A 27,123-nucleotide genomic window follows, 5' to 3' on the forward strand; every position below is an offset into this window, starting at 1 on the left:
ACAAATATACAGTTTTGATCATTGTCATGTAGCTACAGCAATTTTTAAAGCAGGCTTTACATAGTTCTTGGTTTCCATACCACCTCTGATGGAGCACAAAGCACACAGTTGATTATGATGCAACCCATTTCAATTTGAGACATTTTCTAAAATCCAACAAAATGATTACTCCTTTGCACAGGCAAACATTCTTAACCATCAGTCCATTGTCCTTCTTAAAACAATTCAATCCAAGAAAAAGCATTGTCATTCTATTTGGAGTCTGTACAAAGCGATTTGGAAAATTGGAGACTTGAGAAATAGGCAGGTTTTTGTTTTAACAAGAATGTGAATGAAATATAGTGTATGCTACCTACATTGAAAATTGCTTATCATATTTGGGCAATCAAAAACAGAGGAAGTGGGGCCTAAACAGTGGTAGGTTGCAGGCGGTACGCCCCGGTACGGGCGTACCGGAGCCTGCCTGGAGCACCTGATACTGTTCCAGTACAGTGCTCCGGAGGGCCCGCCCACCCGCCCAAGCTCCTTACCTGTCTTTTAAGTCTTCGGCGCTTCCGCGCGCACACACAGTGTATACAGCGCCTGTGCGACGCTCTGCTGAGCAGCTGGAATGTCACTGAGGCTCGCGGAAGCTATAAGACTCATGCGCGTGCTGCTCCATGTGGATGATGCCAGGCCTGTTCCAACCGGTTGGAACTGGATCCGGAACCCACCACTGGGCCTAAAGCTGGAATGGTTTACCTACAAAGAATATGGCCTGGTCAGTCTGCCCTCCCCAAATTTTGATGGGTTCTTTCCCAAACTTTTTTTAAATGTATATTTATTCAGAGTTAGTTCCATAGAATAAAAGACAAATTGAAAAGGGGGAAAAAAGAAAGAAAAAGAGAAAGTAATAAAAAAGCAAAAGAAATGAAAAAGAGAGAGAAAAGTAAAGAAATATATGAATGTCTTCCAACATTCTTTTCAAAAGATAATTACAATTTTATTATCCCTCCTCCAGCTTCTCCTGTTCTTTTAAGTAAAAACTGTTAAAAAGGGCAGGGAAAAAGTCAATCTCTTCAGGTTATATATGAAGTAAAATTTCATTTTTGCAATAATTACTTGCTTTCTTTTATTAGCCCAGTAAGACTTTTCTCTTTCAGACTGCTTTTTGCTGAATAGAGGACTCGGGATTTCTATTTATTTAAATTATCTATCTTTCGCCATATAACCAAGTACAATAATTTGTCCCCACCCCCACCCCCATTCATACCTGGCTGCACTTTTTCATTTTATCACAATGGAGACATATTCAGTGCTTATTTGTGTAGTTCTGTCAAATATCTACAAACACTTCAATTCCTTGGATTTGAAAGTTTGAAAGGATTTGAAAGAAATGGAAAAACACTGAGTTTCACATATTGAGTAAAAATGCTAACATTGCAGATATGCAGCAAATTTTCTTTGTGCTAACTCTTTGATGTGAATAACTATATGCTTTCCAGTGGAAATCAAAATTAGTTCAGTGAGGGTTCTGATGACATATGAATTAAAAGTTTGCTTGGAATGACTTCAGGGATTTCATAATTGTCAATAAATGTACATAGCTTACTGACCCACAAATGGAATGGTGAAGGTGGAATCAATAAAGTTAAGGATTTGTGTATGAATAGTGTAGTAAGGCTTTTGGGATCATGAATCCTAGCAAGCAGGAAGATGTGCTGAGACGTAATATATATTTATATTTATATTGCTACATTCTTAGGCATATAGATTCATGGTTGATAGCATTATTGTAATCAATCATTAGTATATTGAAAGGGGGGGAGGGAGGAAGAGAGAACACATCATTGTGATAGGTAGCTACATCCTTTTCAACCCATGTATGTGAACTTCTTCAGTTATTATATTATGGTCAATATGGATTATAACTGTTGGGCTTCCCGAAGGCTTTTCTCCAACAACATAATAAAAACTCTGACTACCAAAAGCTAGCTCTTGCTCTTGTCTAGTAGCTTGCAAGCTACTATCCAGCCTGGAGGTTCCACTGTTGGTATCCATTTCTGAGTCATGTTGAATTATTGCCATTAAGTGTTCTGGTGAGTTTTTTTTAGAGAGTAGTTCACCATTGCTTTCCCTAACCCTCCCCATTTATCTGGGCTTGGAACCAGCATATGGTTGATGATAACCAATGGCCTCAGGACTGGAAAAGGTCAGTAAAGAAAGGTGATCATAGAGACTACTCCAACTATCACACAATTGCATTGATTTCTCATGCAACCATATATTCTATTAAGAAACATTAAAGGGAGCTACAGAAGGTCATCGATCAAGAGTTGCCTGATGTACAATCTGGCTTTAGAAAGGGGAGTGGCACTCAAAAGCACATTGTCAATATTAGATGGATTATGGAAAAGGTACGTGAATATCAAAAGGAACTTTATATGTGCTTTATCAATTACAGAAAAGCTTTTGACTGTGTAGAACACAATAAGCTATGGGGAGGTTTGCATGATCTCAGTGTCCCAACTCACGTGATCAACTCTGTAGAGACCACTGTACACGAAACAGGTAACAGTGAGGACACTTTATGGTGACGCCTTTTTTATTCAATCTGTATGCTGAAGTGATCCTGTTAGATCTGGAACTGCTTGATGTTGGAGTGAAGATTGGGGGAAGATCCATACATAATTTGAGATATGCATGCTGATAAATACCACTATCAGCTGAAACTTAGGGAGACTTGGAAAAAATGATCTGGAAAATGAAGGACAAACGTGGAAAAGTAGGATTGAGTCTTAACATCAGAAAAACAATATAATGACAAGAGCTGCAATGGACATTAGATGTTTAAAATCAACAAGGAAGAGATTGAGTTAGTTCCAGAATTTATCTTCCTTGGATCCAAAATTGTTCATAATTCAGTGATGCTCCTGAAATCAAGCACAGCATAACCTCAGGCTGTGGTGAACATGAATAAGATCTGGAAAACAAAAATATTGATATAAATACAGAAAGCAGGCTAGGTAGAGCAATAGTCTTTCCTATTATGATGTATGGGTCTGAGAGTTGGATGCTAAGAATGGAAGAATAATTGACACCTTTGAATTGTGCTACTGATGTAAATTATTGCATCCACCATGGACAGCCAGAGTAGCTAACAGAAAGGTGTTAAATCATATAAAACCAGACACATCACTAGAAGCTAAAATCCTAAGACTACATCTGATTTACTTTGGCCATGTCATGCGTGGAAATTCATTGCAGAAGGCAATGATGCTAGGAATGGTTAGTGGAGCAAGAAGGGGCAAGCAAAGAAAACACTGGCTTGATAATATATCTGAAAGTTGAACATCCAACAATTGAAAGAAGCTGTGCTTGGCAAGATAGCATGGAGGGACACGACTGAACGGTTAAAACAGCGAGTGCAGCTGAGTATAATACACAAATAGATCTGAGAGGATGATGTCTGGACATCTGTATGACTTGTTATTAAATATACCAAATTATAAATTTGGGATTTCTACTACCTGCCAGGGAGATAATAGCACCCTATATAATGGACATTGGCTGATAATGAAAAATCTATCCAAATTTCTCAAAGGTGGCATGGACCTGGTTAGTATTTGAATGAGAGATCATTAGGAAACTCCAGGCTGCAAAATCAGTGAAAATACAGCTTGCCTCAGATGGCAACAGACGACTGTTTGTGGCTGATAAAACTACAGAGACTGCCTATAAATTCATCCATGATTGAGCTTGACCTAAAGGATTGTTTGCATCATCTCAATGTAGCCCTCTCATTCCAACCCATTGTGACAGGTAACAGTTTAATCACCACTGCCAATACAGCCTTAGCTATCCCTTTTGTATTCAGAATAATTTTGAGGTGAAGTTCTTTTGACCTCAGTAGAACTATGATTAGAGCAATGCTGAGATTTCAACTATCTAAGTATTTCTCTCATATCCCTCCAGGGTGTCGGGGTGTAAAAGCCAAACATAAAAAATGAATGATTAACAGCTTCCTCTTCCTTCAAACAGCAACAACAGAAAGAACTCCCTGGGCCTTTAGAATCCATCTACATATTTGTCAGCAAAAGCCATTCTCTGGGGTTTAAACAAGCAGCGGTTTACGATTCCAATTAAAAATAATTAATTTCCTTGTCCAATTTTAGGCAATGCTTACTTCAAGCTTTTAGCGCCACCCGTCAGTTCCACTTCCTTTAAAACAGATCATATTTTTGAAGAGAGGAGATTCCTCAAAAAAAGATTTTTAGGAGCTCAAAAGAGCTTAGAATCCATAAATGAACGATGCTTAATACTTTGGAGGATTTTCACTCAATCACAGCACCATCCCTATTAAAAAGCAATTGGTTCAGCTGGGCAAGCACACAATGTTACTTCAAAAGCAATGTAGACTTGTGTTAAAGTTTTCCTTACAAGGTTTGGCCTGCGGCCACAATATGGATTAATGCTTTGCATATATGAAAAACATAGGGAACAGCTGTCCTGAGTGTGGGCTGTTACTTATCTGAACCATAGAGATAAATACAGACAAGAACTCTGAAGCTTGCTTCTGAGAAAGGTTATATTTGAATGGTAGCAGGGCCACTCATATAAAGGAAGTTGCTTTGTCTTTGTCTCATTGGGTAGAACAAATGTGGAAATCAATTCCACAGGAAGGTTAAAACTGTTTTCCTTGAGATTGGCTATAATAGAAAGTTGAAGTTCATTGTGTTCTTCTTCTTCCTTGAGTGAATTATCTGCCCAAGCCACTTCCTGATGTTAGCAGATTGTTTTGGACTTTAATGTTTCAGCCCCTTTTGCATAGTTGCCTCTTCTTTTGTATCTACAATATTGCAGCCCATGTCTTCCTGGTCTTGGTTGATAGCCCACAAGAAGTAGTTACTTTCTAATAAAGGTTCTCCCTCTGACTGCTGTAGGCTGGTGATTGTTGGTCGAAGTTCTAATTTATGCCATTGTTTGGCACAGATTTTGTAGTGGTGTTTTTTGCCCATGCGTTAATTTGAACCACTTGCTAATTTGCACACTGTATTTACTTCCAAATCATTTTGTTGCCATGATTCGGATCCCAGGCTGGCTAAAATGTTGATACAATTTTAATGGCAGGGATGGGCAGTTACTCAACTAGAAAGGTATTTGGATAATTTATGAAGTCGTGTGCTTTAATATATGGAGCTGGGTGTTGAGGGAATGCTTGTTTATTTCTCAGGCTATAGTAATTTCAATGCAATAACTTTTCCCATTTACACTGAGGCACACATATTCCATACAAATTAAATGAGAAAAATGCCACTCTCTTTATCAGAATCTTGATTGCTGCCCAGCATATTGTCTTTTGATCATCTCCAGGTAAGAATGCGAATAGTGCTCTGAGTTTGTAACTAGTGTAGCTACAAATGTCCCTAAAACATTTGCAAATAGTCTTGTAATTGTATTTTTAAACGTTACAGGTAGTCCTTGACTTATAATCACAATTAGGTTCAGAATTTCAGTCGCTATGGGATGGCGGTTATTAATTTAGCTATCATGTGACCAATTTTGCAACACTTTCATTGTGGCCATTGTGTGAATCATGCAGCTTAAGTGAATCACATGATCATTAAACAAATTCGGGTTCCCCAATAACTTTGCTTGCTAGAAACTGGCTGAGAAAGTTTCAAATTGTGATCATGTGATAGCAGCACTTTATAACCATTGTAAATGTGAGCTGGTTGCCAAGTGCCCAAATTGCGATCATGTGACTCCTGCGGAGTCGTGCAACGGTCATAACTTCAAATGTGGGTCTTAAGTTCCATTTTTTCAGCACTGTTGTAAGACCAAATTTCTGTTAAATGAATGGTTGTAAGTTGAGAACTACCTGTAATGTTGCTTTTTATTGTTGTTGCATTTGTAAATTATCAAAAAGCTTTGCTAGTCATCAGTATCACAAGTTTAATAATGCTTAAGAATAATAATTGACAGATACTGATGCCTGAAGTGGGAGGGCTGTCAAAAAAGGCAAGATGATACATAATATAATCTCTGTCTATTTCATATATGTGCTTGGACAAAAGGGGCAGGTTTATAGTGTGATACTGCATTTACTATGCAGTGTCATGTCCACTATCTTGCTTTTTTTAGTATACACCCACATATCATAGATGAGCCGTGATGGCATAGTGGTAAGAATGCAGTATTGCAGGCTAACTCTGCCCACTGACTGGAGTTTGATCCTGACTGGCTCAAAGTTGACTGACTCTTCCATCCATCCAAGGTTTATAAAATGAGGACCCAGATTGTTGGGGACAATATGCTGACTCTATAAACTACTTAGAGAAGGCTGTAAAGCACTATGAAGCGGCATATAAGTCTAAGTGCTACTGCTATTGCTATAGATGTGAGTACCTATAGGACTGTTGTTTCTTGGGGAGGATACAGTCAAAACATTATATAAATCTTCCTGGGTTGTACAAATTAATAATAAATAAAATAACAGTGAGTAGAATAACATTGAAAGGTGTAGGCACGCTTGCACCGAGGCAACTGATTTTTAAACTATAAAAAGTAAACCTTTTGTGATATAGCAATGTATTATTTTTAAACAAGAAAAAAGCCAGATATCAAAAGTATGGGAAATTGCTGGATCCTTATCTTTTATATTCATTAGATGTTCCTGTTTTCATTTAGCACAGTTGAAGATCAGTTAATTAACTTTAGAATGTTCATTTTAGTAGCATCTTTCTCTTAAAAACATTCTGAGAACTCAGTTAAAATCAGTGCATAGAAACGAACAATAAATTAAATGTAACTTAAATATTAGTTGATTCTTGATATTAGTAATAATTATTCAGGGAAATAATTCAGGGAAAGCCAGATGTGCTTAAGGTCCATCTATTTGAATTAAGTCTTAGAGAATGCAACTAGAGCTTGTAATTTCTTTGCGCATCATTCTCACCTTAACAGTTTATAATTCTTCCTTCCAATTGAAGTCAAATATTATGACCCCAAAGTTTTCCTTAGCTCAGATTTCATTCCCAGTCATAGAACTCTTTTCTTACTACCTCAAATACACGTAAAACATTTATAGATATTACAGATAATCCTTGGCTTACAAGGCAGCTGTTAAATTAATTGCACCGGATTTTACAACCTTGTTTTGAGTGGTGCTTGCTGCTCTCTGAGCACGGTTGTGTTTTCTTGCAGACATTTCATTATCCATACTAGGTATCAATATCATCAGTGCAGTATTGATGATGTTACCTATTTTGAGTAATGAAATCAGTTCAGTATTGATGATGTTACCTATTTGGGGCCAGAAAAGAAGATATTTCATTCCTACCCTGACATACAAATATTCTCTTTTTATGGGCGTCACCATTTTTGCCACAGTCATTAAAATGAATCACTGTGGTGTGCGGTCAATAAGTGAACTATATAGTCGTTAACCAAATCCAGCTTTCCCCATTGAGTTTGCTTGATGGAAACCTGCAGGGAACATCACAAATGCCAGTCGGGTGAACTTGGGACAGGGGGGGACGTTGCAAAAGTACATTCATAAGAAATCCACTGATTGAAAATTTACATATTTAAAACTCTATGAAGGGAGGGGACACACATACAGCAAGGTAGAATCCCTCAAGTTCGACTTGACATCTGGCCGTCTTCATGACAAATATAGAGAAATGGGTTTCTGTTGCTTTTTCCATTTTTTTAAAAAACCTTCAGAATCTTGACTACAGCTCTGGGAGGTCCTAGTAATTTTCTGTCCAAGCAGGGATGGGTTTTGTTTATTGAATTGTTTTTTCATCTGTCTAATTTATGTAGTGATGTATCTCTTGATGGGTGACTCAATGTACTTCTGATTGCTTCGTTAATGAGAAATCTTTTAATATTCTATTACAAAACAGCGGGTTTTGGGTTAATGTTTATCCTAGCTCAAACTATCAGGGTCTTTATTGATGGATTAAATTAAACAATTAAACTGCACAGAGTCTTCGGGAGTTGGGTAGAATGTAAAAACAAAATAAATTCTCTTAGTAGTACTAACAGAAGGATAGTGATAATTTAGTGCTGGTTTAAGTAAGACATGAAACAAGCCCTTGTTTTGCCTGCAGCTTAATGCTTTTTTGCACTCCCCAGTGTTTTACGGTTTGCACATCCATTATCTCAGTAATCCTTAAAACGCCTCTATGTGATGGTCATTAATATTATTATCCCACTGCTAACACAGAGTTTATGGGGACATAGTTTTCATAAGCTTTTCATTGGAGAGGTGAGAGACCTGCTATACTGAACTACAGTCTAGTGTACTCATAGTGCAATTAACACATGACAATACTTGATGATTGTATGGGGCCATTTTTTAGCCTGCTTGATAAATAATTCTGTCCAAATTGGCCCAAATCATTCTAAGGTGTCATTTAGTTCTGTTGCATAAACTGGGAATGTCTGGTTCTTTAAGTTGTAGGGCAATTATTACCAAGGTATTTAGAATTATTTGGAAGCAGCCAAGTGTTCTCTATTAAATTAAATAGGTTGCTTAAGTGATTTTTTTGTGTGCAAAGAAGGACAGCTAGGGCAACATTAAATGCTAAATTATGGGTAATCCTCAAGGTACAACCACAGTGGAGCCCAAAATTTCTGTTGCTAAGTGCAACATATGTTATTTGGCTCCATTTTACAATCATTCTTGCCACAGTTGTTAATTGAAGTTGTTACATTACTAACAAGTTGTTGAGTGAATCTGGCTTCCCCTTTGACTTTCCTCGTCAGAAGGTCGCAAGAGGTGATTATATAACTCCAGGACACTGCAACCGTCAGAAATATGAGTCAGTTGCCAAGAGTCTGAATTTTGATCACATGACCATGAGGATGCAGCAGTGGTCGTAAGTGTGAAAAATGGTCATAAGTCATTTTTTCAGTGCTGTTGTAACTTTGAACAGTCACGAAATGAATTGTAATAAGTCAAGAGTTACCTGTAGTACAGAGAAGGTAGTCAGATCAGGAGGTGGACTAATGAAGAGTAGTGTTTTTCCTTGCAGTTTGTGTTTTGTAGTTTTGGCAGCCAGGGACTTCCAAGGTGGTACAGTGCGTTCGGATGGCAGCTGTTGAGAAGGATATGGCTTGCTCGCAGAATTAAACTCTGAATGGATTTGATCTGCATGCTTATTCCCTTGTTAGATGACTTGCAGAAGAATATGATTGTGAAAGACAGGTGAACCTTTGGATAGTTTTATTTAGCTGAATTATTTTGGAGTCATGGAAGTGGCAGACAGTGCCAGAAAGTTTCGGTATCATTAGCAAGAGCAGGTTATTGCTGTCAGAACGAGTTCTTTAGAAAAAAACCACACACACAAAACCCAACTTGAAAATTGGTTAGAGCTTCAAGTCCGAGTCTTCTGTCATATCAAATCAGTTAAATGCAGCTTTTTCATCTTTATTTCGTGAAATGCATACCATTCAGAACAAAAAGCTTCAGGGCCTTGAGATTGTTTGCTTTTACATCATATTGTATTTATATTTAAAAAGAAAGCCTGGTCTTAGATTTTGCTGAGTATATATATATAGTAATAGAGACAGGTAGTTGCTTTAAAAAAAAATTCTATGCTTATATTTAGAATCTTGTTTTAAGTAAATACAGAAGCGGTACTTAGCAAATGTAACATATGTTGGACCCTTAGAAAACTGAAGGGCACGTATGACATCAGTTGGAAAAAGATACCAGTTGAGATGCCTAGATGATTATCTGTTGCTGTAAACAAAGGATGTAGAGAGAAGGTATTGCTGTTTTTAGAGGCAGTGCTATTAGCAATGCTATAGCCAGTGCTATGAGAAAATAACTTTTGTGGGTTTGTGAGAGTACTTTCCTCTCCAAGGACCGGACACAACACAGCCTGACAAAATTATATGCCATGCTTTATTACTTCCCCAACAAGAGACTATTTTTCTGGGTCAACTCCACCCTTCTAGGACTTTGCAAAGTGATGTTGCCACATAAATATGTGTTTAGTATTTCTTTTACTATAAGTTTTACTATTTCAAACAAAAATCCCCAAGCCTTAAAAATACAGCTACTCCTCAACGTACGACCACAATTGAGCCCAAACCTATGTTGTTAAATGATAAATTTGTTAAGTGAGTTTTGCTCCGTTGTATGACTTTTCTTGCCACATTTGTTAAATGAATCACTGCAGTTGATCAATTAATAATATGGTTGTTAAGTGAATCTGGTTTCCCCATTGACTTTGCTTGTCAGAAGGTCACAAAAGGTGATCAAATGATGCGGGGACACTGCAACTGTCGTAAATGTTACCAAGCATCCAAATGACCATGGGGATGCTACAACGGTTGTAAGTGTGGGAAATGGTCATACGTCACTTTTTTCAGTGATGTTGTAACTTTGTATGGTCACTAAATGAACTGTTGTAAGTCAAGGACTACCTGAAATACAACCTTTGCCTCTTTTTGCCTGCTTGTAATAGCTGCCAGTCTTCAAACGTTGCCATAGTTTCCTTGTGTGTAGGCCATTTGTTTTCATCTTCTATACTACATACACTCCTCTTTCCAATCTTCCTTAGCATTTGCATTTGTAAGCTCAATAGGGTTGGGTGAGGAGAATATGTCCTTGAAAACAACAATGTGTGGCTCAGTTAGCACAGGCAACTGCAACAGGGCTTGGATGCCTATGAGTAACTAGATGAATGCATGTCTGAATGCATGAGGAAAATGAGGAGTATTTCTGCAAGGCTGCAGCTGCTTTTTCTAAGGAGACCTTACTCCCTCTCGGGATTTCTGTCATGACCAAATTTCTCCTCAAACTGAAGTAGAAGAATCTGTTTTCCAGCCCACATTCAAAAAGGTCAACTGTTAGAAATTGAAGCTGTGAGCTGGATCTGGAATTAGATATTGGAAAGTTGTAATCTGAGGAGCAGATGTCAAAACAATGTTGGCCTGAGGTGTTCCCCAAAGTAACTGGACTTTAATTCCTCAAATTATCAGGCAACATGTCCTTCAGCCATGCTAGCTGGGAACCCTAGACCGAGTTTTGGAAGGCTAGTTTTTGTGCACAATTGGGAGCACAAATCTTCAGGCTTCCTCATGTATTTTTAAATATGATGTCTTTGTGTGTGATGAAAGCTCCCTATTAGTGATAACATCTAAACAGTTCATTTCAGAAACAGACTCAAGGGATATCAAAATATGTGTTGGATAATAGCAAGAGACAGACTGAATGAAATAATAATTGATTAAAAAAGGGAGCAAAATGATGCAGTTAGAATCCATGGGGAAAACAGAGCACAATTTAGCATTCCTCAAAGAATTTTGGAAGTCCAGTTTGAAATAAAATCGACAGTTCTTTTTACAAGGTATATTTTCAAAACATATCAGCAAGAACTATCCCAGTTGATTAGGATACATGTTTATAGCGATAAGGATAAATCTTAGCACAATATTGAAAAAGAGATACATTACTGATGATGTCAGATTGGGAACTAAAATTAGGAGAATATGTAGTAATGGTAAAATCAACAACATGTATTCTCAACAGATGTATAACCAAGTGGCTTCCATACATACTATATAATATATTACACAGCAAGGCAAATATAAATACCTAGAGTACTGTATCGTTTTTAAGGGAAAAAAGAGCTGACAAATACTTCACAGATACAAAAACATTTTAAATGTCTGTAAACGATATATATCAGAATATAACAAGGGTGAAATTAGAAAGTAATATTTATAATGTGGGTTTTTTTCTTTGTATGGTCAAACAACAAATAATGAAATTATAACATCTTGGTCAAAGATTTAAATTCTTACATTGCGAAAATAATTCACTGTACTTAAATAAAATTTAATGTTTTATGGTTAATTTCTAAACAGCAATATACTGAGCACTAACTGTGCAATCTTGGTAATTCTTTTGTCCACTTATACATATTCTTTTCTCCTTTTGCTTGCTTGCTTATTTGCTTTCTTTTCTTTTAAAGATGATTAAGAAATGTGTTTGGATTTTTTTTAAGAAAAAGAACCTACCGTAATAGTTTGGTGCAGTGATTCTGGAACGAAGTGCACAGAATACATAATGTGGCTCACTAATAATGATTTAAAAGAACTGTATGGGTTTCATTTAAGAAGCCTGTAGCCCTACAGTAGGAAATTATATGCAGAAATATTTTCACAAAGACAATGACCTTGTTTGTGCATAAAATTAAGTGTAGCATGGTTTATAAAACCCAGCCATTGTGATTTAGCATTATGTGAATACCTGCTCCCAATGGACAGCAGGAGATCTTGTAGTCAGCAATATTTATATCAATTCATTCTGTTTCTTCAATACATTGGAAGTGCTGCCATTTACAATGGGTATGCAAAATCAACAAGTTATAATTATGGTAGTTATACTTAGCATGGAATAATATCTCCAGGCACTTTTACAAAGATAATATATAAAAATCTTTTAATCATCTAAACTACATATATTGTGATTATACACCCTCTAATCTCAATTTAATCCTCATTTTTGGGGAGAAAACATGCTTTCAAGAAACACCTGTGACTACCTATGGAGCACTCAACAGTTCTAATAGGAACTGAAATCATAGTTCATATAATAGAAACATAGTTAGATTAGATTGACCCCTCCCTGCTCAACTTTCAAAGGACTTGGTTTTTTTTTAACCTGTGTTTTGAATTCTAGGTATTTAATGGATTGGCTAAATTGATAGTTGCTTGAATGATGCCTGGCTGTTATTTGTTTTATTTTTTACATTTTGTATTTTATCTTTTATTGTAAGCTACCTAGATATCTCAATTATGTGAGATGGATGGCTGTATAGAATGAATGAATGAATGAATGAATGAATGAATGAATGAATGAATGAATGAATGAATGAATGAATGATTTAAACTTTCTTGGAGCTGGTGTGCTAGAAAGAAAAACATCTGCATAAACAATCTAGGCACAACTTTCTTCCTTTGAAATTGATTTCTTATAGTTGATATTTCTGGTGGATAAATGTGACATAATAAAGGATTTGATCTGTAGTTACAAACCTCATCATTGTTCTGCATATATGAAAAATATCCACTGTCGTGATACTACTATAGGCAGTACTCTCAACTAAGCAGCTTGCAGCCTGGTAATCTCCAGATGTGTTGCTGTTGCAGACAGTAATCCATGCTCTAGCAACGTTTAGGATTTCCTCTTCAGACTTATGTGTTACATTTCCCCCTGGAGATCTTGGGCTCTTTTGGAAGACTTTAGTGATGGGGTGAAAAGATGACACTACCCCCCAGGAGTATAGACACTACAGACTGATGCTTTTGAAGTATTTGTTTATTGTTGATTATTTTTTGTTTTGTTGTATTTCTAAAACTTATAGGAGCTTTAAGACATTCAGTTTTCAGTCACACAGGTTAGACACTTGAATCACACACACACACACACAAACACAAACAAACACACACACCTTTTGAAGGCTGTCATGAATTTACACTTAGCTCAGAATACAGCTGCTAGGACCAGATGGGAAGCTGGTCTGCATGTTAGGAACTATATTGAGGTATTTCAGTTGTTAAGTAACTGGATGGGCTTCATATTTCAAAGCACAGATGTTGATGTCATGTTTATGGAATTCCTTTTCTAGAGAGGTTCATCTAATGAGATACTGTTATTTTTTGGAAACCAGATGGTTTTTATTTTCCCAAGATTACATGACTCGGCATTCATTTTAGGAAGGATTCTGTATAAATGACTTTAAATAATTGCAGAAAATACATAAAGCAAACTAAAATACATAAAGCAAACTAGTTTGAAAAGCAAACTAATACTCAATCTTTTAAAGGCTACCTGACCTGCTGTTTAATGATGTGGTTGAACAATATTACCAATCATACTATTCTTACCTTGTCTGGACTTTTTACCATGTTACATTTAATAGTAAATAGATATGTGGTAGTTGAAATGGCTTTTATGATATGCCTGTATGTGTCATTTTAACAGCTCTTATCAATGTGATTTGGGGCAAGGGGGGTGTAGAAATTCAGAATATGCTATATGAATTTAATGTCATTTTATTTGGAGACTTTAATTACAGAATATCAAATATCAAGTGTGGTGGGCAAGATGCAAGCATAGAGCTTTAAATCCCTTACTTGTGAAAATAACTATATTGGCATTGATGTAGCATCTTCCCTTCCTTTTATCTCCCTATTTGTGCATTCTTGATCTATACAGTTCACCTCTTGTTCTAAAGAGATGTACCAGAAGCTATAATTCCAAATTTTAAATATTAAAAAAATCGTTTAAGGGGCATAATATTAAAAATGAAACTATGAGGTTTTAAAGGGAGAGTTCTGTTAATCATTGACTTAGCTTTCCTAAAACAATATATGAGCAAAATTTACCTCATCTTAAGCCTCAATATCATTGTTCAGGACATGTTTTTGGTCTCCGTTAATTTGAAATTAATCCTGTGAGTAGATGGGTGGGTTGATGTTTTTTCCCCCTTCTTCAGTATTGAGTTCTCTAAACCAGGCCCTGTGCTTGTTCCCAAAGGACCATGTAGGTTTTATCTGTAATAAAATACTAAATATGAGCCCACTCATCCTCTCCAACTCTGTGCTAGAGCAAAGGCACTTGAAGAGGACTTCTGTGTAACAAGCTCTTAATTTTGGAATCTCTCCAAAGTCAGCGAAGGGTTGTTAAAAGCCTTTCCTCATCTCCAGGCTTAAAGGGGGAAAAATGAGTTCAGCAATGTTAAAACATGATAAAGACTTTTATGCACCCCAGGCGAAGGAATAACGTTTTAATCCTTATGTGGTAACATGTATGTGGTAATTTGTGATGTTTAGATTTTTAAAAAAAGTTATCTTCTATATAGGGTCATTCAAATCCACTTACTTTTTTTTTATTTCTTTCCTTTTCTAGGCTCTTTACAATTCAATCAAAAACGAAAAGCTTGAGTGGGCAGTGTAAGTATCTTATGTTGAACTAATAAGCTTCAAATGATTCCTTTTATGGTATTCCACTTGATGTACCGGCAGTATACGGAATAGATTCTAGAAATTGCAGAGATCAGGAGATGGAACCTCTTACATTTATTTATAGGTACACCTCGACTTACGACCACAATTGATCCCCAGATTTCCCTTGCTAACCAAGATAGTTGTTAAGTGAGTTTTGACCCATTTTATGACTTTTCTTGCCCCTGATTATTAAGGAATCACTACAGTTGTTAAGTTAGAAACCCAGTTGTTAAGGGAATCTGATCACAGGACACTTCAACCGTCATAAATAGGAGTCAATTGCCAAGTGACTGAATTTTGATCATGTGACCATGGGGATGCTGCAGTGGTCACAAGTATGAAAAATGGTTATATGTCACTTTTTTCAGTGTTGTTGTAATTGGAATAGTCACTAAATGAATGGTTGTAAGTTGAGGACTATCTGTATTTACTTTTATTCTGATTTCGTTGTACTTATATATCAGACATCTTTCATTTTTCATCAGGCAGTCTTAATTCATTCGTAATAACTAAACTAGTACGGCCCCTGAAAAGGGCTGATTTAACCTATTAAATATAGTTTTAGGCAAGCCATTCTTTATTAAGATCAATTCCATTTGCAATGTGAGGATAATAACTTGAAGAGTATAGCTGGTTAGATTTCATAAAATAATGTTTACAAGTTTCTTTTATGGAGATTTCTGAGCTTTATTTTTTCTAATAGATGTTTCATTACCCAAGTACGTTACAGCAGTACAAGATAACCGAATAGCGATGGGTAACAAAACATCTGCAAGAATGTTTTTCTTTTGAATCTTTTTACTTATTAAAAATTGTGCCACCCGTCATTCATATTCTCAGTATGGTTTACCTCCATGCACATATAGCATTTGAAAGTGAAGTTGCCTGAGGATGAATTGCAGCACAAGTCCAAAAGCTTGGAAGAGTAAACCTCTGGTCCTGGTGATTAGATCCTGAAATAATTTTAAGTTGATGACCTCTTGTGATTTCTTGGAGAACAGAAATTGGGGGTGCCTGTTAGTTATATTCAAAACGTTTGACACTCCTTGCTTTCCTTGAGAGGATATAATTGGCCATAGATTGGCACAGAATGAGATAGGGTTACTGCATAGGCTGTTATTGTTCCAAAATGCAAAACGTGCTAGAACATTCAAAGTGATGCTTTTTCAAGCTACAACAGTCTTCCTCATGGCATTATTTCTGGTACATGCTTAATAAATCTAGGCCCTGTATTCCGTAGAACCAGATTACTTAAGAGGTGCTTTCCTTGTGTAACATCTACCCAGCTAATAAAATTCTGCAAAGTTAGCATGGTCCGAGTTGCATTGATTAAACATTGCCAACTGTCAGGAAGCACACCTTCTCTATTACAGCATCTGACTTTGGTTTGAGGTTCCCCAAAAATCTGGATGGCCCCCTACTCTGCTGTTGTTTAGAAGAATAATGAAGTGTTTTGGCAAGGGAGTGTGAGACTGGTTTTTTGCGGCTTGCCAACTTTTATCTTTATCTTTTTACATTCCAACGATTTTACTGCAGTTTCTTTGATTGTTGTGAGCTGCCCAAAGTCATTGAGTTGGGTAGCATACAGGTTTTACAAATTATCGTTGGTTGCACTGTCAGCCAGATGTTTAGACAGGATTTGAGATTTTTATTCACCTATTGCAGGGGTGTCAAACTTCGGTTGTCATGGAGTTGTCAAGTGATGTATCACAACTTTCCCCCCCTTAACTAAACCGAGCGTGGGCGTGGGGGTTTGACAGGCCTGGCCTATTTGAGTCCTTCTCAGGGATCTGGAATTGGCAAATGATGTTGTTTGATGGTGCTGAATGTACCCTTACAGGATGTAAGCTGTTCCAGGTCAAGTTGCCTTTTACAATTGACTAATGGTGATTTTGTTCATGCCAATGTGTTCAAGTAGTGCTCCATATTTTAGGATTGCACCTATCACTTCCCATTGGGATTACTATTACTATTGGTATTATCTTTGTTTTCTTTTGCCAAAGCCATTCTACTTCTACTTGCAGGTCTTTGTATTTTATGATTTTCTCCAGTTACCTCTCTTCTCTTCTGCTGTCTCCAGATACTACCACATCCACTACCCAGACCCTGTGTTTCTTATCGACAATTAAGACTGGGATGCTGTGTCGCAGACGCTTCTCTGCTTGAATTCTAAAATCCCAGAGCACTTTAGCTTCCTTATTTTCTGTTACATCGTCTATTTTGTGGGCCAGTTTTTGCTTGCAGGCAATTGGTACTTCTTGCAGATATTTCATTGCACCATTGTTGCTCCTTTGTCACGCCATTGTTTGTAATCAGTCCGGGCAATCTTCTTGCAGTAGCAAAAAGGAGATGGTCTTCTGTTTCTTTTGCTTCTTTGCAGAGGCAGCATTTGCTGTCTGTCGTCGTCTCAATTCTGGCTTTGTATGCATTTGTTCTTAAAGCATGATCTTGTAAAGTCAAAATTAGCCCCTCTGTCTCTTTCTTCAATTTTCCTGCTGTTGGCCATTGCCAGGTCTGGTGTTAAGTGCTTTACCTGCTTATTTTTTTTTAATGTACTGGCCACGTAATACTTTGCCTTGCTATGGCTCCTTTCTATTCTTATTTGGTCATATAGGCCAGTTTGGTCCCTCCAGTACTCGCCAGTAAGCCTTCATGGCATTCTAGCTTCGGTGTGTCTCCTTCATTTTCCTTCATATATTATTTCAATGTCCTTTTTATTTCTTCTTCAACTGTTTGTTGTACCCTCACCTGTTTTTCTTGGTAAGAAGTGCCTGTCAACATCACTGTGTGGAGCAAGGTTATTCATTGTTATTATTTTACTGGTCTTTACTCAGTTTTTTATTCAGTTCTGCTTGAGTCCAGTCCACTATTCCAACTGCGTATCTAATGACGGGAATCACCCAGGTGTTACTTGGCTTGATGCTATTTCCTGCACTGAATGTGGACTTTAAAATCTTCTCCACTCTCATGATGTATTCTCTTCTAACCCTTCCTGACTTCGGTGTGCTTGACGTTGTCAGTTTAAAGGATGCCCAGGTATTTATAGTGATCGGCGTCATCCAGGCTCTTGATATTGTTTCTCTCTAGGGCATCTTCAATTTTCATTATTTTTTTCCCCATTTGATGGTGAGTGTGGCACATTTGTCCTGTCCAAACTTCACTGCAATAGCTTGGGCTATAAATACAGTGTTGAGCTGCGATTCTATTTCAGATGTTGTATTTTCATACAGCATCAGATCATCGATGTAAAAGAGGTGTGATAGTCTGGCAGATGTTTTTTGATGTTTGATGTAGCTATGGCCTGAATTATTCCGTATTGTCTATTGAAGAATCAATCCAGTGACAAACAGCAATGGTGATACTGAGTCTCCATGCAAGATTCCTCTCTTGATATTAACCTGTTTCACTCTATTACCCTTGACGAACAACTGTGTCTTCTGTTGTGCCATTCACCTTTGCACAAAGCCGATGTTTCTACTGACTCCTATTATTTCTAGGCACTTGATTATCCAATCATCTGGCAGGGAATTGAATGCCTTCTTGTAATCCATGCCACGTTCAAGTTGGTCTCCCTTCTGTTGCAGATTTCCAAAACCAACTTGTCAATTAGAAACTGATCTTTTGTTTGTCTTTTGTTTTGGCAGTTCCCTTATTGTTGTTGTTATTTTAACTTTATTGAAATACAGTTTCATACAATGCAAGATGTTTGATAAGTCGGATAATTTGGTGATGTGCCCATTTGGTCATCAGACTCAGTCCATGCAGTGGGGGACAGAATTTCTTGAATGTATAACAGAAGGATAGGTTGTCAAACCAAATTATCTCTTGCAAGCCAGGTGCCTGCTTGTTATTCTAGTAAGCAAAACGAGTTGTTAATGATGAAAGGCTGCTTGTAAGGTTGGAAGACTTTTTTAGTTGGGTTGGAAACATTATCTTAAAGATAGAAATCCAATCCTCAGTTAATCTGTGGCAGCATGAATAAAGCCATGCTTAGCTTTCTCCCTTTTATCTTTCGAAGCATTGTGTCAGAACTGCTGGTAGAAGAAACACAGCTCAGGTCAAGTTTCTTCCTGTTGGCTTGGTGTCTGAGGTTTGTCTCATGATTAATGGTGGATAGCTTGACAACAAACCAATATTAAAGATAATTCATTGCAGAAGGCCTTGTGGGCGCTACTTCAGCTGCATTTGGGAAGTTCATCATTTTATTTTATAGATTTATATAGACTCTCTTGTCATGAAACAAGACTCTGGACAGCATAGAATAAATTCACAATTAAAACCATAAAATGAACAACCTAAATAAAAGATAGAAACCCAAGGATGTGGGTGAGCTTTATCATTTAATCACTTTGCAGTCTCACCATGGGGTCCCCTATTGATATTCAAAGCTAAATAGGAGGAGATGAGAGTTTGCCAGGACATTTTAAACACTCATTGTCCTTTCTCTGTTCAACCTTGTTACTTGATTTCCTTTTCATGCTGAAGGAAATCATGGCTGCTGGGTAATATTGATAAAACTGCTTTTATGGGGATTAGCTTTTGTTGTAGCAATGTATGCAAGTTCTCATCCTACACCAAGACAATATTTAGAAGTATTACTACCATGTATTTTCTTGAACTGCTGGAAGCTGGTTGAATTAAGGATACCATAATTATTTCTTGTCTCTTTCCAAGATACTTCTAGTCAATAGCAAATTGCTCCTGATGATAAGAGAAGTTAATTTTTTTAAAACAAATTATTGCTTTTAAAAAAGTTTCTTATTAGGATCCTAGCCTTCAAAGAGTTTGAATTAAGCTTATTAGCTATCAGATGATGCTTGGCCTGTGAATCAAGGAAGTAATGGGGACTAGTGGCAGTGAGAGAGCAGGCAAGTAATGTCTCAATTGTGAAAGGCACGTGGAGGGAATCGAGAGGTGGACCTCCCTCAGGGAAGGCAGATTTGAAATTTTCAACCCACAATGCTTAGCCCTAATGGTCTTGCCTGCAGATCCTCAGTGTCACTGTCCTCCAGCTGCTTTTAAATGCTAGGTGAATTTGTAACAAAGCTGTCTCATCTATGATCTGGATGAGGCAGCCAACAAGGCATATATGAATCCAGAGTAAGGATGTCTTCCACCCAGAAGCTTGTCTGGGCCCAGATTGGGATGTTCCATTCTGAGAAATGAGTCCATGAAGCCAGGCTACAGGGCTCGGAGTATCTGTTAATGTCAGCCCTGCTAGATAGATCAGGCTAGGAAATCCTAAATGCTAAAACTATGCTTATTGAGAATGACTAGCAGAATGTTGAAAGTCAAGTTGTGTTGAGTCTCTTCCTTCTCATAGTTCAGTGAATTAAGGAGGTGTCTGTCCAAGCTTTTTCTAAATATTGTCCTGACTGTTGTAGACTTAACATATGCTTCATCCCTTGTTGCTTTGGTAACATAGCTTGCAGATCAAGGTCATCCTCCTCACTCTCAATGGTCGTCATCCAAGGAGACCTAACAACTCTCTGAGGTATTGCATCATAGATAATTGAACGTGATACTCTGGTTGAAATTGGGCTTGAGGAACAGTTGGATTTATTGCTGGTGCACTGGCCTTCTTGCTGCTCTGTGATAACTTTGCCTGAGTTGTTCAATTTCCATTGCTGGATTGGCAGTGAAGATAGGGAGGCTATTAGTTCCTAGCAATTTTAATCTATCCTAATGTAGCATTAAGTTCAGAGGTTTGTAGCCACCACTGTAAGACCCTATCATGAAAAATATGATTGCTTTTCAACTGACTGATAAGTTAATTATATTGACTTATATAATGGGCCCAGATGTATTCTACAGAAAACTTAGGGGTCTTACTTGCCATCTGGAGTAGATGGGTAGAAGGTACTTTGGTTTGGATTCTTCCTATATGCCTTCTCCCAATTTGTCAATGGAGACTTTTGGTTTTCCAAGGAGCTCTGAAAGATGAAACAACAGCAGAGACATGTAGAGTGCCATCGGAGAACAATGAAAAGTGAATTATCCCATCTTTGTAAGAATCCATATGAAGTATGACATCGTCACAATAAACAATAGCCTGATTTAAGGTAATTTACTCAGGAGGGAGGAGTCACAGAAATATCTTCAAGGCCACTATATGAATATTCTAGGCTCCTGTCATAAAAAGTCACTTGGATTCATTCAGAGTACAATTCTGGATGAGTGAGTCCATGTGAGTTGACTAAGACATTAACTTGTTTTGTTACCTAGGAATCATTTAGTTTTCTGGTTCCTGAGGAAATGGACAGAATCCTCATGATTGTTAACCCAGACATCTGTTCTTACATTCATTTTTTTCCTGGTTAGTTAAGGTTGTCTGAAAGGGACATGTGACTGAGTTCATGTGGTGGTGAATATATTCTTGGGTGAATATATCACCAGATCAACACTCCTAGACAATTTTCATGCAGTCTTTAACCCTCCCATTTTAGGGAAGATGTTTGAGAAGGTGTTCAGGTTGCAGAGATGAGGTGGATTATCTGAACTTCCTTCAGTTGAGTTTCAGAATGGGACTTACTATGGAACCAGTGTTGATCCTAGTTGCTGATAACTGAGGGTAGCATTTATATCATAGCGGTGTATCTGTTCTGGTTTTCCTTGATCTCCCAGCAGCTTTGAGATAGTATTATTGATCATGGTATCCTCTTGACTGATAGAATTGGGGAGTGAGAGACAGTGTGTACTTCTTCTTCTTCTTCTTCTTCTTCTTCTTCTTCTTCTTCTTCTTCTTCTTCTTCTTCTTCTTCTTCTTCTTCTTCTTCTTCTTCTTCTTCTTCTTCTTCTTCTTGCTGTTCTTCTTCTTCTTCTTGCTCTCCTCCTCCTCCTCCTCCTCCTCCTCCTCCTCCTCCTCTTCCTCCTCCTCCTCCTCCTCCTCCTCCTCCTCCTCCTCCTCCTCCTCCTCCTCCTCCTCCTCCTCCTCCTCCTCCTCCTTCTCCTGATGGTTTCAGTTGGTATTGCCAACAAGTAAAGGTTGAGTAGGAGGCCTCCAATTTGTCGAGTGCCACTGAGCTAATGTGTACATGGTGCTAACATCCATTTGTACATCTTAACCCCAAGCTGGCCAAGTGATTGTTCCAGTACCTGAAGACTGTCAGAATCTGGATGGGGAGCCTAAGTTCAGAGTTAACCAGGACAAGACTGCATAGCTTTCTATTTCTGTTTCAGCAATTCTGCTGCTCTTCTAGGTTTAGTTCTGAATGGAGTATTACTAGACATTGGTGTGTAATTTGAGTGTCCTGGCCTCACATCTTTTGCTTTTATAACAGGTGGTAGCTGTGCCTAGGGGCCTTTTGACCAGGTATGTCTAGAACTCCAGTTGTGTGATTTCCTGTACTGGGAATCCCTTCTCATAGTCCTTCATACCTTAATCACTTCATATGTGGACTACTGCAATATGGTTTACATAGGGCAGCCCTCGATGACCACTTGGAAGTTGCAGCTGGCACAGAATATGGCAATGCAGGCAGTTATGGGAGCACCTCAGTAGGTCATGTAACAATCCTGCTACATGAACTGCACTAGTTATCAATGAGCTGGGTGCAACTCAAGATGCTGGTTGTAATCTTCGAAGCTGTTCTTGGCATAAGGTCTGGTCATGTGACTGATTGTCCTTTCCCCATTGTTTCTGCCCATATAGTAAGTATTGGTGGAGTAGGCATGCTCCAGGCCTCTTCTTTAAAGCTGTGTCTTCTGATGGGACCTAGGCAGCTTGGCTTCTCTGTAGCAGGGCCTTCTGAAACAGCGTAGTATCTCCCCAGAGGTTGGAATTGCCCTGCCTTGCCATCCTTTAAACTGGTCTTGAAGACTGGGTTCTTTCTGCAGGTAGTCCTTGACGTACGACCACAATTGAGGCCAAAACCCCAATCCAGCAGTTCGGGAGAGGGAACCTCTAACATTTATTTACAGGTAACCCTCGATTAACAAGCAAAATTGAGCCACAAATTTCTCTTTGCTAAGCAAGACAGATGTTAAATGAATTCTGCCCCATTTCATGACTTTTCTTGCCATAGTTGTTAAGGGAATCCATGTAGTTATTATGTTAATATCACAGTTGTAAAATGAATCTGGCTTCCCTCTTGACTTTGCTTGTCAGAAGGTTGCAAAAGGTGATCACATGACTCTGGAACATTGCAACCGTCATAAATATGAACCAGTTGCTGGGCATCCAAATTTTGATCACATGGCCAGTGTGAAAAACAGTTATAGGTCATATTTTTTGGTGCCATTATAACTTCAAATGGTCACTAAACAAATGGTTGTAAGTCGAGGAATACCTGTAATATCAATTATCTGCCCTGGAGGGAATTTTATTAAAGTTTTAGTTCTTGGGTTTCCACCTTTTTTGGACTTTTTACTGTAATCAATGTTGTTTCAATTTATATGCTGTCCAAAATCATGACTAATGTAATTTATAAACATAAATAGTGATAAATATAGGGTGAATACAGTTACATTGCTGTTCAGATACAGATAACTGTTGATCACATAATCCAATTGCCAATATCACCTGATGCTTTTGAGAATATAGCATTTCTCTGCTGTTGAAATTGGCTGACACACTTTGAAGACTGAGCCCTGCCCCTACTCTATGATTAATCTTGGTATCTAAAGTCACTTTTTGTTTCACTGTCTTTTGCCACTACTTTCTCTCGATTGGCTGATGAAGCTGAGTGACACTTCCAAGATGTTTATTAGTTTATTAAGGAGAAGCATTCTTTAGTTCATCACAACACCATCTAAAGCCTCTGCTATTTTTAGACATTGGTGATATTATAAAGTGAACCACTTTGGTCTAGTGCAGGAGTGTCAAACTCAAGGCCCGGAATGCTTAGATCTGGCCCATGGGGCTCCCCTGGAAACAGTGAAGTACCGGCCCATGGTGCCTCTGTATGTGGCCCCCCCCCCCCCAAGCTCCATTCTGGGCAGCAGAGGGTTGCAGGAGGCCGTTGCAGCTGAAAAGGGAGCTCAGGAGCCTGTTTTCGCTGGCAGAGCACTTGGGCCACCACAGGTTCCCCCTATACAAGTGATGTTGAGCTAGCCATGCCCATCCTGGTCATGCCTCCCGCAGCCCCCTGAGGTCAAACACAACCCTGATGCGGCCCTCAATGAAATCGAGTTTGACACTCTTTGGTTTAGTGATTTAAGGCACCAGACTAGAAACCAGGTGACTGTGAAATCTAGTCCCATTTTAGGCATGAAAGCAGGGTGATTTGAGTCAGTCATTCTTTCTTGGCCCACAGTGTCAGGTTCAGACAAGCCAGTTGATCATTTCTGGATACAACCAATAAATTAACACGCAGCTGATATTCAAAAAACAGAAAAGCATTAAGAAGAAGAAAAACTGGTAGTGTGTTAGAAATACGTGAATTGCAATAAAAAAGAAAGAAATCAGGAAACCATTGTAGAATATCCTATGGTGGGACAGAAAGCAGCATATTATGCTAGATAGTAGAAGATGACAAAGGACAGATAAACATTTGATGATCACCTAAATGCATCTTAGTAACAAACTAGCAGGAAAGTGGCTCCTTCCATGATTCACTATTGCTGTTCTACAGAGCTGCATAGCTTTTTTTTGTGGTTCTCCTTTGTAGAACAGCAGTAGTGAATAATGGAAAGAGCCATTATCCTGCTAGTTCAGTATTACTGTAGTTGGCCTGTCAACGAAACTTGTAGATGCCTTTAGGGCAACTTAAATGTACGCAATATATGAAGATTTTCATGGAAAGCCGTGAAGGAGCCTGAGATTGTATAGGTCTGTGATGGTGAATCTATGGCATGTGTGCCAGAACTGGCGCACCGCGCCCTATCTGTGAGCACACGAGCCATCGCCCCAGTTCAGCTGCGCCGCATATACGCTTGTGCCTCCTGCTGGCCAGTTGGTCTTCAGATCTCTGCGTGCATGCGCAGGGGCGTGGCGCATGTGGGGGGATGTATGTGCAGGGGTGGGGAACATACAGGCCATGTGCACATGCACAGGAGCGGGGCACCTGCAGGGGCTGTGCACACATGTGCAGAGAGCTGAGCGCATATGGGAGCTGTGTGTGCATGTGCAGGGGTTGGGGTACACACAGGGGCCTGTGCGTGCATGCACAGGGGGTGGGGCCTGTGGGGGCACATGCATGCATGGGGGTGGGGCACAGTGTGGGGGCTGTGTGCGCATTGTGTTTTGTGGGTTGGGTGCACATGCTTTGGGCACTCGGTCCAGAAAAGGTTAGCCATCACTGGTATAGGTACACTATATGACACTCATAAAATTGCTTTGTTTTGTTCTGCATGTCTATGGAGATTCTCAGTCCTCCAGGTCATGGTTGTCCCAAAGGTGCTTTTTCAAAAGACAACTAGATTTTCTTGTTTTTCGTTGAAGGCTCTTCACTTCTTATCCAAGAAGCTTTAGTCAAAACTAAAGAAGCTTCTTAGATGAGAAGCGAAATGTTTTCAAGGAAAAACAAAGTCCAGTTGCCTTCTGTTCTTCATAATTTATGGACATATTCACATTTAAAGAACAAAACCCCCATTCTTGATTGAGGGCAAGTGGTTTGGGGAAAAAAATAAGTGTAAATAGCTGCCCCTTGGTTTTAGTTTTGAAAGAAAAGTTAAGATGCAGAGGAATTATTGCATGGTAGAGCGTTGATTTAGAACGCTTCCATCTGAGGATACTGACAGATAATCTGTATCCAAGGGTATGATCCAAAAATAAAGCAGAGACCAGTTCCATTACTTCATGCCTGGACTGTGACAGATTTCAGCAGGGAGGAAAGGAGAAAATTCCTGTCTTGTTTTGTACAGCTGCGTCAAAGCTGCATGCGGTGGTAGCAGTGTGCATGCAACAGTGGGATAGAGTGCGCAGAGGGAGTCATAGTTCAGAGGCAAAACAAATGTACAATTTCCCCATTTCAATCTGAGGTACATTCTTTCATCTCGGTGCCGCTGGTTGTCTAGGGATTGAAGTATGCTAGATTGTGGGATGTAACTGGCTGCTAGATTCCGGGATCTAGTATGCTAAATACTTGGATTGTAGTCTCAGTAAATATGGAGGGTATTAGGTTGGAGAGGCTTACTCCATCATGTGCTGATTACAGGTTCATGAGTATAAGGGCTGAGGAAATATCTGGTTGTTGTTTTTATTGAATTAATCAGTATGGGCTTAATAGATTCTAGTATATGCAGGATATATGGGGCAAACTGGTTGTTATTAGTTGCGAAGTCGTGTCCGACCCATCGCAATCCCATGGACAATGACCCTCCAGGCCTTCCTGTCCTCTACAATCCCCCAGAGTCCATTTATGCTCATGTTGACTGCTTTGGTGACTACATCCAGCCACCTCATTCTCTATTGTCCCCTTCTTTTGCCCTCAATTGTTCCCAGCATTAGGCTCTTCTACAGTGAGTCCTTTCTTCTTATCAGGTGGCCAAAGTATTTGAGTTTTATCTTCAGCATCTGGATTACTGCTTTGTCGTGGTGAAGGGGTATGCGTACACAAAGGGCACCATGGAGGGGCGCCCTGAAAGGGCGTGCCTATACAAGCCCTTCATGGATTACTGCCTTGTCGTGCGAAGGAGCTTGCGTAGCTCAATGAAGCTATGAGCTATGCCGTGTAGGGCCACCCAAGATGGACAGGTCATAGCAGAGAGCTCTGACAAAACGTGATCCCCTGGCGAAGGAAATGGCAACCCACTCCAGTATTTTTGCCATGAAAACCCCATGGACAGTACCAAAAGGGGCAAAATGGAGCAATAGTCAAACTTTGAATCAGAGGAAGTTGCCTTCCAAGAAATAGTGAGTAATAATAAATATGAACTAAGGCAGTGGTTCTTAACCTGTGGTCTGTGGACACTTCGGGGGGGGGGGGGCGATACAATCACAGGGGGTCCACGAAAGCTTGAAGAAATTTAAATCTTAAGTTTTGGGGGTCTGTGGCTATGATCCATGGCCACAAAAGGTATTTAAAGGGGGTCCTTGGCGAAGAAAAAAAAGTTTGAGAATCACTGAACTAATTTGTGTAGGAAGCCAGGGAGATGACCTTAGAGAAGGGATACAAAAGCTTTCAGGTGCAGAAGGAATATCTTATGTTTAGAGAGATAGAAGAGAAT

At 38.8% G+C, this 27,123-nt stretch overlaps 1 protein-coding gene across 4 annotated transcripts in view; it reads left to right on the plus strand.

The window, feature by feature from the left end:
* The window catches only part of LOC309387798 (PH and SEC7 domain-containing protein 3-like), a 194,949-nt gene that overhangs the window by 131,190 nt on the left and 36,636 nt on the right, over positions 1–27,123 (plus strand). For all 4 annotated transcript variants that reach the window (XM_081944626.1, XM_081944628.1, XM_081944630.1 and 1 more), the window contains one exon: positions 14,918–14,961. In XM_081944626.1, the coding sequence (XP_081800752.1) occupies positions 14,918–14,961 (44 nt within the window). The remainder of the gene's footprint in view (positions 1–14,917; positions 14,962–27,123) is intronic.

Source organism: Natrix helvetica, assembly GCF_964273705.1.
Source record: "Natrix helvetica genome assembly, chromosome: 2".
Lineage (NCBI taxonomy): Eukaryota > Metazoa > Chordata > Lepidosauria > Squamata > Natricidae > Natrix > Natrix helvetica.